General features: G+C 57.2%; 1 protein-coding gene across 1 annotated transcript; it reads right to left on the bottom strand.

Annotated features, from left to right (window-relative positions):
* Positions 1-7,745: 7,745 nt before the first annotated feature.
* On the bottom strand, positions 7,746-8,987 carry TPBGL (trophoblast glycoprotein like; the record flags this gene model as incomplete). The annotated part of the gene is made up of 1 exon (XM_084256017.1): positions 7,746-8,987. The coding sequence occupies exon 1, from the start codon at positions 8,907-8,909 to the stop codon at positions 7,746-7,748; it is 1,164 nt and encodes a 387-aa protein (XP_084112143.1). The 5' UTR covers positions 8,910-8,987.
* Between the last annotated feature and the right edge of the window lie 510 nt (positions 8,988-9,497).

Below are 9,497 nucleotides of genomic sequence, written 5' to 3'. Positions count from 1 at the left end.
AATCTCAGATGCACTATACTAAGTAAAGAAGCCAGACTTAAAAGGACAAAGGTATGATTCTACTTAAAGGATATCCTGGAAAATGCAAAAAAAAAAAAAAAAACCCAAAACTCAAAAACTGTGGGGACAGAAAACAGACCACTAGTTGGAAGTGACAGGGGTTGGGGGGACACTTGGCTACAAAGGGTCAGCAAGAAGGGTTTGTGGGGGGTGAAGGAGCTGCTCCATATCATGATCATCAAAAAATCAGAACTTTGGGACATAAAGAGTAGCTTTTACTCTATGTGTACACACATTTTGACTAAAAAAAGGAAGCTAAACAAGTCTCACAAACTGCAAACAGTATTTATTGCATATGTACCATCTGCTGAGGCTTATGCCATACCCTGAAGACACGAAGACAATCCCTTCCTTCAAGACAATCTGAATTATTAGGTAAGGCATGAATTATTAGGGTAAGGCATGATCACAAAGGTCTGGAATTGAAGAATACTGGAGACAGCACTGATTTATGTGAGCATAAATCATCTCTCATCTGATGAGATCTCATCTCTCATCTGATGTGAGCATAAAACAGTACTGCGCAGCGCCTGGTGGGGGAGGGGGGAGGACAGGCTTCCTAGAGCAGCAATTGCTTCAACAGAGGCTTGAAGTACAAGGCAGGAGAGGAAAAGTTTCGGACATTCCAAGCAGAAGGCATAATACATGGGAAACTGCAGGGTGAAGGTTCCTGGGATTCCAGGGATCTGTATGGTGTGGTTAGGATGACAGGAGCCAGAAAGCTGGCAGGAGGCAGGACTAGACCACTGCTATGGAGAGGGATATTACAGATGAGTCCAAAGAGCTTGGTTTTTAATCTAGAAAACCATGGGGGCTGGTTTTAAGTAGGGCAGCAAAAGGGAGCAGATTCATGCATTTTTAGGATTAATCTGACTGCATTTCAGAGAATGGACCAGAGGAGGTGGGATGGGGCTGGAGGCAGGGGTCCCAGGGAGGAGCTGGAACAAAGATCCCTCTGAGACATGTTAAGGCTGGTACCAGGTAGGCAGCGAAAGGAGGGCAGATTGGAAAGGTGTTCAGGGACAGAGTGGTCAGAATGGCCTCTCATCTGATGTTTGATTTTTTAAAAAAATTTTAATGTTTATCTTATTACACTATTCTTTTTTTTTTAAGAAGTGGGGTACAGGGGCCTCCCTGGTGGCACAAGAGATTAAGATGCAGCACTATGAAGCTATCCGCAGCCACTGCAGCAGGAGTTCGATCCCCAGCCAGGGAGGTGACCCACATGGCACAGCAGACCTCTCCTGTCTTGCCCGCTGCTTCCCTCAGCAGTGTATTTCAGTCAGTCTGCCTGTTCTGCTCCCCACTCTGTCTCTGGTGAATCCTCTCATCCCTCCCTGGCCTGTACCCTAGTTCTTGTATACATAAATAAATCTTTAAAAAAAGTGGGGTACAGGCCAGAGTCGCGGGGGTGGGGGTGAGAAGATTCACCAGAGACAGAGGGCTGCAGAACAGGCAGATGTACCGGAACACACTGCTGAGGGGAGCAGCGGGCAAGACAGGAGAGGTCTGCCGCACCATGTGGGTTGCTCCCGGCTGGCCGGATAATCGAACTTGAGCCACAAAGGCCGCGGACAGCCTCACAGCGCTGACTCAATCCCCTGCGCCACCAGGACAGTATTTGATTTCTCCCCTCAGGTGTAGGCCCCACAGTTCTTAATGTTTGATTTAGTCTCAGCACCTCTGCGCTCGCGATCCTAAGCTATTTATGTAGCTGGGTCTTTCCCATTCTTGTGGGTAACTCGCCTTCTCAGAGAGCCTGTCTGACCCCTTCGAAGGACCCTTCCCCCACTGTTCTCATGTTGCTCTGTTTATTTCCCTCATAAGAAGTATTTTGCTTTTGTTTATTTGTTTGTGGTCCAATCACATGGATTCTGAGTTCTAGGTTGAAATCAGTTGCTTATGTGGCTGTATAAACTTGAGCAAATCATTCATCTTTATATGCCTAAATTTCTTAAATTGTACTGCCTAGTTCATAAAGTTTTTATCAATCAAAAACTGGGTTAATATTAGTAAAACGCCTAGAATAACCCCAGCTTCTTCCTACCACAGTATTTGGGAATTAACAGGCATTTAATAAAATACTTGTTGCAAGGATTGTGACCAAATGAGAGAAGCGCCTTACCCATCCTCACCAGCAGATGGCGCCAGCACACAAAGAAAAGTTAAAGCTGGCCGGGACACAAACCAGCTTACAGATGTGGTTTTTTAGCTCCAGCGGGGTAGCCCTCACCCAGATAGGACACGAGACAAGTACTCCAAATGGAGGGTCAGAAAGCTACGACAGTCAAAGTGGAGAAACTAAAGCTAACTTACTACGTTTTGCATGATTACATCTTCTAAACTCCTTTGTTTTTCTCTATTTAATCACTTTATTGAATAGTAACAAGGTAAGAAGCTGGTGCACAGGGATCTTAAAGAACAGCAACCTCAGGGCCTCCCCTGGTGGCGCAGGTGGTCCAGCGCAGCGCTGTGAAGCTGTCTGCAGCCTCTGCAGCACCGGTTCAATCCCGGCCGGCCGGGGAGGGTCCCATGTGGTGCAGCTGACCTCTCCTGTCACGCCTGCTGCTCCCCACAGCAGTGTATTTCGTCAGTCTGCCTGTTCTGTTCCCCGCTCTGTCTCTGGTGAATCCTCTCACCCTCCCGCACATCTGGACTGTACCCCGGTTCTTGTATAAATAAAAAAATAAATATTAAAAAAAAACAACAGCAACCTCATCATAATGAAGCGGGAGATGTGGGAGTCGAAGGAGGTGACCTCTGACGTGCACCAGAGGGAGGACACCAGCCCTTCGTCATACTCAAAATCACAGGGCACCAGGACTGGGGGCCCAACAGGAAACTGGAGCCCTCACCTGGGGGTGCTCCTGGTCTGGTTGGACAATGGGCTAGTAACCAGTCAGCAGAAACAAAGGTGGGGGTGCAGTGAGTGATGGAGGAAGAGGAGAGGTCAGGAAAGCAGTGGGGACTGCAGTTCCCTTGACATCCTCCCTGTTGGGCAGGCACCCCAGGCAGAGGGAACTGTGTGAGCAGAGGTGTGGGGTCTGAACAGCTGGACCAGTCATTGCAGCTGAGGAGTTCAGCGTGACCACAGAACAGTGCTCAAGCAGTAGTTTAGCAAGGCTGGAGGACAGGGTCAAGGACGGGGCGCGTGTAGTTCTTGGCGCTGGCAGACTAGCTTGTCTAGCAGTCTGGCACTTCACCTGCTCCCTTCTAGGTCTTGTCAAAAGTACGGGGCCCACCAACCTGGTACCGTCCCCCGTATTCTTGCCCCAATGTAATGATTAACAGTGGCCCCTTCCACCCTCCAGAGTGTCCTGGTTTGGGAGGTCACTGTAGTGGGGTCCCCTGTGCTCTGGATGTCCGTGCTGAGAGGGGAGAAGGAGCAGAGCCATCTCAGCAGGTGCTCCGTGGAGATCAGAGGCGCAGGAAGAATGAATTGCAGCCCTGGGATCTCAGAGCCTGGGGTGCAGAACAAACCCCTTTCTCCTTTCAGGAAGGAGTAGAGATCCCTTCCCTCAAGAAGGATCCCTAGGCAGGGTTTCTGCCTGCAGGCTAGAGGGGGTTTCAGATGGGAGCTGCCATCCGAGGCTGAGGACTTCTCCCACCCCTTTGCCATTTGCTCTTTTTCCCATCTCCTGGGCACCACAGGCTCCGGCCTGGCCACAGAGGTGGAGATACTAAGTCTTGTGGTAGGACAGTCCTGCCAGCTATTAGGACCCAGAGCAGGGCAGAGATGGCCCCAGAGCATCCTGGATCTTCTCTGCTCCCCACATCCTGTGTGACTTGGGTGAGCTCCTGCCCCAGTACAATGGTTAGTTGGGGTAGTCTGCATGGGGCTAGCTAAGCCCTGGTGTAGAATGGGGTGGGGAAGGAATGACCGGCAGGAGTGGGGTGGGATGGGGACTCTGAAGGTGGCCAAGCGTATTACCACGGGAATATTAACTGCCCCATCACGTCTCCCAGGCTGGGAAAGCCCATGCCCATAAATTAGGGCCTTGTGTCTGCTGGGAAGAGAATGAATGGAGATGGACTTCAGTGAAGGCAGGCAGGGTCTCTGGAGGTCACCAGTCCAGCCCCAGCCTGGACCGAAACCTCCTGGTGCCAGAGAGGACTGGGGGAGGGGGTATTCAAGGTCACACCCCTTTTCTCAAGTGTCAGACTGCCCCGGAAGGTGGGGGCTGCTCTGCTGTGCTCTCTGCTGGAGCTCCAGCCCCAGCCCACAGTGGGGCCTCAAGCAGTATTTCTGACTAAGAACCAAGTGACTGGCAAGTAGCGCTGAGCTCAGACTGAAGCTCCATCCTCTGGACTCTTGTTGGGTCCTTGGCAGTTGCCACCCAAGAAGTCAAGGGGCATGGGGAGGGAGGGGTCAAGGATGTAAAAGGTTTCTCAAGGAGACGGTGATCGTGGCTTCCCTTTGTTTTTGAGAGGAAATTTCACAGTTCTCTTGGGGCCACAGAACCCTGCGCAGTCTGACATGTTTCTCCAAGTGTGTGGCTGGTTCTCGTCTCTCACATTTCTGACATTTGCACACTCTTACTCTCCCTCTCCTGCTCCCTACCATTCCTGCTCTTAAAAGGGACCTCTTGGAGGGAGTTTTCCCCTCTGGCACTTGTCCCTTGCACTTCCCAAGCCTCCGGGCTCCTGTCCACCTCAGATTTCTAACCACGTTTGCAGCAAATGATTAAAGGGGGAGATTGAGCATTCACAGGGGTCTCAGGGCTGCCAAGAGAGGTCTAGAGACGGGGGCGGCGGGGTGGCAGAGCGGGACCAGCTGGGCCCCTGCAGCTCACCTTTGCTGGCAAGGTCTCCTCTGGACTCCCACAATGTCCCCTCCCCTACTTCCCTGTCCTCTAACTTCCCAAAGCTGGGGATGCTGGGACTCTTTTGATAGCCCCTAAGGTTATAGGCAACTGACAGGCTGCAAGGAGAATAGCATCCCAGAGACCATATTTAAAGGGAATCGCAAGTGCATTAAGGTCAAATAGCAATTGGCATATATTAGGCATTCAATTAGTTGATTTTGACAACTATTGATTTGAAGCTTAGCTTAACATCAGCTCTCATAAAAAACCCTCCGAAGATTTTTGCTGACAATAATCCCACAGTAAAGTTGCTTTAATTGCCTGGACTTACTGAAGTCTCTGTATCACCAGGGGGCATGCCTTTGGAACAAAGGAGGTAACCAGTTAAAGGGACACAGTTCTTGAATGCTTTAGAGAGATCATCACTATTTTGCCCTGGATGACTGGCACCCTTTCAAGGTCATTGACAGAGGGCAATGCTTCTGTAGAATTAAACCCCTTTTCATGAGGAATGACCCTTTTCATGAGGAAAGGCCAAGGGGTATGGAATTTGTTGGGAGATGATAAGGAAACTCTTGCCTGTCTCCAACTCTGAAGAGCTGTCTTGGAGTGAAGCGTGTTTCTAGCCTCAGGGCAAAGCTGGACTGACAGGGAGTCTCCAGCAGATCCTTCTTACACTGAAAGGGCTGCTCCAGAAGGGCGAGGGTGCTCCTGGTTGAGACAGTTTAGGACTCTAAGGACTCCACTTTGACTCTGAGCTTCTTTTCAGTGTGTGGGCGGCACGGATTCTAGACTGATGTGGCCCTAGGATTCAAAAATGCTAGAATTCTAGACTTTTGCCATGTGGTTCTGGAGTATGAGAACCTGAATGCAAAATAACCCAGCCTGGGGCTCTTAAGGGAGGAGATAAGCCTCCTACTGTCCTGCTGGCCCAGAACTCACCTGGCCCCTTGCTCCACATCTCTGGGGGTCATTTTATCTATCTGAATAAACTGGTTCTCATTCTCTGTAGCTGGATTTCCTTCCTGAGAGCCTCATCCAATGCAGTGATGAGGAAGGAGAGGATCCCACCCCGGCTGTGGATAACTCCATCCAAGAGGTTTACAAGCAGACTGGGTTGGAGAACTACTGTCCCCACGGGAGTCTCCCCACGCATCTAGCCTCAATCTTGCTATTTGCTGTTGGAGCCCATTTCTTGTCCCATAGTTCAAAAGACACCAATGGCCACTGCCCACTGAAGGTCCACAATGCCCTCCCACCCCCTTCAATGCCCCCAAGGTCAGCAGGAATGAGATGGCACCACTTACAAGAGCAGAATCTCTGAGATTATTGCAGACTTTATAGAAAACTGCCCGAGGGAGATCCAGATTTTTGGATGGCGGTGGGAGGCAGGCTTCAAGCCAGTATGTTGGAGAAGGGTGACTTCCTGTGTGCAGAGACAGCACAGGTCAGCCATTCTGCCTGACCTAGGGGGTGGGAGTCAGGGAGAGGTAGCCCCCTCCCTACTCACCATTGTGCTTTGGGATCATGCAGAAGGCAGGGCACCAAGGCTCTGACCCTGAACAGGAGGGCTCGTGCCTGATACAGGAGGCAAGACCCCCTTCCTCTTCCAGAAGGAATGTTGGGTGAGGGCGCAGCGGCAAGGAATCCCCAGAGGATAAGTCACACGGGTAGGCAAGAGCCTGAGGGCAGAAGCACCCTGTCCTCTGAGCCTCCAACCCCACCCCGCTCAGGCCCTGATGGACCAGTGACCCCGGTTCTGAAGCCAGACCATCCACTTTGCATCCTCAGGACTCTCTCCTCCCCCTTGGGGATCCAATATGGGTGGGGAGGGGCGCTTGGCACCTGCACCCGTCTTGCAGGGCTGGAGCCCTCATCCTGGGAAGAAAGTAGGGTGTGCATACCCCAGAGATAGACTCCTCCCTGGAGTGAGTGGCAGGGCTAGGTGTGGAGTGCAAGCCATGGGTGTGTGGGGGAGGAGGGCCTAAGACTTGGGCAAGAGGATGAAACGCACATTGGGGATGAAGAGCTGAGAGCAGGAGACTGGGGACAAGTACTGGCTAACGGGAGGGCAGAGCCAGAGGGAAAGGCTAAGGACCCTCCACACTAAGGCTGAAAGGGGGTGTGCCTGTCCCTGGGATAAGAGAGACAGAGAGAGCCAAGCCCCGAGCCTGGGCCAAGGAAGAGAAGGCCTGAGCCAGAGCTGGGTGGTGGGAGGTAGGAAACATCCTCCGATTGGGAGAGGGTGCCCAATCCTCAGCGCCCCAGGATATGGGTCTCTGCGCAGAGAGGGAGGGCTCAGAGCTCCGGGCTGAGAGAAGAGGCTCAGAGTCCATAAACACTTTCTGGTGGGGGTGCTCTCTGCTCTGGGACCAAAATGGGATGTGAGGGCCCCTGAGGCCCAGAAAGGAAGCTGTGGGCTGCAAGATGGAGTCGGGATCTGTGCAGGTTAGAGTTGAGGGACTCTGATGTTTTGGCTAAGAGTTTAGGGCTCAAAGCGCAGGGTGGTGAAGGCAGTCTCCGGCTTTGGGGTTGAAGAGCAGGGTCTCCGACGTGTCCTGAAAGGGAGGGGAGGGGCTTTTGGTGGTCCAGCCGGGATGCAGCAGGCCTGGGCGGGGAGCATGGGGTTTCTGGAATCAGAGGGCGGTGTCTCTGGGTCTTTGACGGGGACTGGTCTTAGAGACCCAGAGCGGGGGTACAGCTTGGAGCCAGGAATGAGGGGGAGCAGAATCCAAACCAAACAGGGGCAGGTCTAACAGCCCCAGTTCGCGGGTGCCCCATACCCACAGCTTCAGGCCAGGCGGGGGGTTGGGAGGGCGGCCAGGTAGCCCCAGGAAGGCCAGCTGGCAGCGGCGGCCGGCCACCCCCAGCAGCAGCAGCTCAGAGGCCGGAGCCCGGGGAGGTGGCGCGCGAGCCCGCGGGGGCGGCCGGGGCCGGGGCGCGGCGCGGGTCGGCGTCCTGCTCGTAGCGGTAGTGGTAGCCCTCCATCTGGTCCCGGCAGGCCTCGCGCAGGTTGCGCATCCAGCGCTGGATGCCGCGGCGGTTCAGGTAGAGCACCATGAGGAAGATGAGGCCGATGAGCGCCAGCACCAGCCCGAAGAAGACGTAGGAGGCTTCCAGCTCGGGGCCGGCGAGGTCCACGTCCTCCCCGCGCCCGGGGCCGTCGTCGCAGCGCAGCGGCGCCTCGTCCGCGTCCAGGAAAGGCCGGTCGAGCAGCGCCCGCGGGGCGGCGCAGCGCAGGAGCCGCGCGTCGGGGACGCGCTCCGTGGCGTTGCGCAGCCAGGCCCGCAGGGGGCGCGCGGCGCAGCCGCAGCGCAGGGGGTTGTCCGCCAGCAGCAGGCGCGGAGCGGGGCGGCCGCCATCGCGCTCCAGCGCGCGCAGCTCGTCGGGGCTCAGGCCGGCCAGCGCGTTGAGGCGCGCGTCCAGCTGCTCGAGGTGCGGCCGGCTCAGCGCGGCGGGCGGCAGCCGGCTCAGCGCGTTGTCCGCCAGGCCGAGGAAGCGCAGCTCGTCCAGCCGCTCGAGCGCGTCGTCCAGCGTGGCCAGCAGTGCGGGGCCGCCCCGCGCCAGCGCGCGGGTGAGCTGCAGCGAGCGCAGCGCGAGCAGCCCCCGGAAGGCGCCGCCGCCCAGGGCGCGCAGCGGGTTGTGGCTCAGGTCCAGCGCCGTCAGGCTGGGCAGCCCGTCGAAAGCGCCGTCCTCGACCACCTCGATGTTGTTGTGCGTGAGGCGCAGCGCGGTCAGCAGCGGCAGGCGCACGCGGGCGGCCGCCTCCTCCCCGTCCGCGTCCCCGCCGGCGAAGGCGGCCGCGCGCAGCACCGTCAGGTTGGCGCCCACGATGGTGAGGTTGCGCGCGTCGGGCGGCACGTCCCGCGGCGGCTGCCGGAGCTCGGCGCCCGGCGCGCAGCGCAGCAGCAGCTGGGGGCTGCCGAAGCAGTAGCATTGGAAGGGGCAGGCGGCGGCGGGCCGGCTCAGCGCCGCCGCCACGAGCAGCAGCCCCGGCAGCAGCGGCGGCCCCCGGAGCTCCGACCGTCCCGGGCGCGGGGCCATAGCAGCTGCGCCCGCATCCGGCGCCCGGGCCGCCGCGCTCGCCAGTGAGTTCGGAGCGCCGCGGGGCGGGGAGGGGCGCGGAGGGGCGCGGGCGCGGCGAGTCCTTGACCGGGAGCGGCCGGGAGTCGCGGTCGGCCCGTGCGCTGTCTCCGAGGTGCGAAGAGCCTCCACCGCCCGGCGCGCGCCAGCGGAGTCAGGCGGGGCGCCGAGCCCCCAGCCCCCGGTGCCCGCCTCGCCCGGCGCGCCGGCCTCCGACTTCAGCGGCCGCGCCGGGCTCCGAGCCGAGCGGGCAGGGTTGGCCTCCCCCCCTCCCCGCCTCCGGCCTCCCCCGCCCCCCGCGGAGTCTCCGCGCCCGCCGCGCCGAGGGGCGGGGTGGGAGGCTCCCGAGAATCACGGCTCTCCGCTGCTGCGCGCTGTCTTCCCTCCTCCGGCTCCCGGGCTGCGGAGAAGTTTGGCTCGCCGAGGCTGACTTGCGGCCCCCTCGCTTTCCCCCAGCCCCCCCCGTTTAAGCCGGAGGCTTCCTCCGCCCTCTCCAGCACGTGTGGGGCGGGGCCGGGCGGGGAGCGCGGGCAGGTGGGTCTGCACCAT

Source organism: Talpa europaea (assembly GCF_964194135.1).
Source record: "Talpa europaea genome assembly, chromosome: 1".
In the NCBI taxonomy this organism is placed as follows: domain Eukaryota; kingdom Metazoa; phylum Chordata; class Mammalia; order Eulipotyphla; family Talpidae; genus Talpa; species Talpa europaea.
Note: the sequence above shows the minus strand (reverse complement) of the source record. Positions and strands in the feature narration are given on the sequence as shown.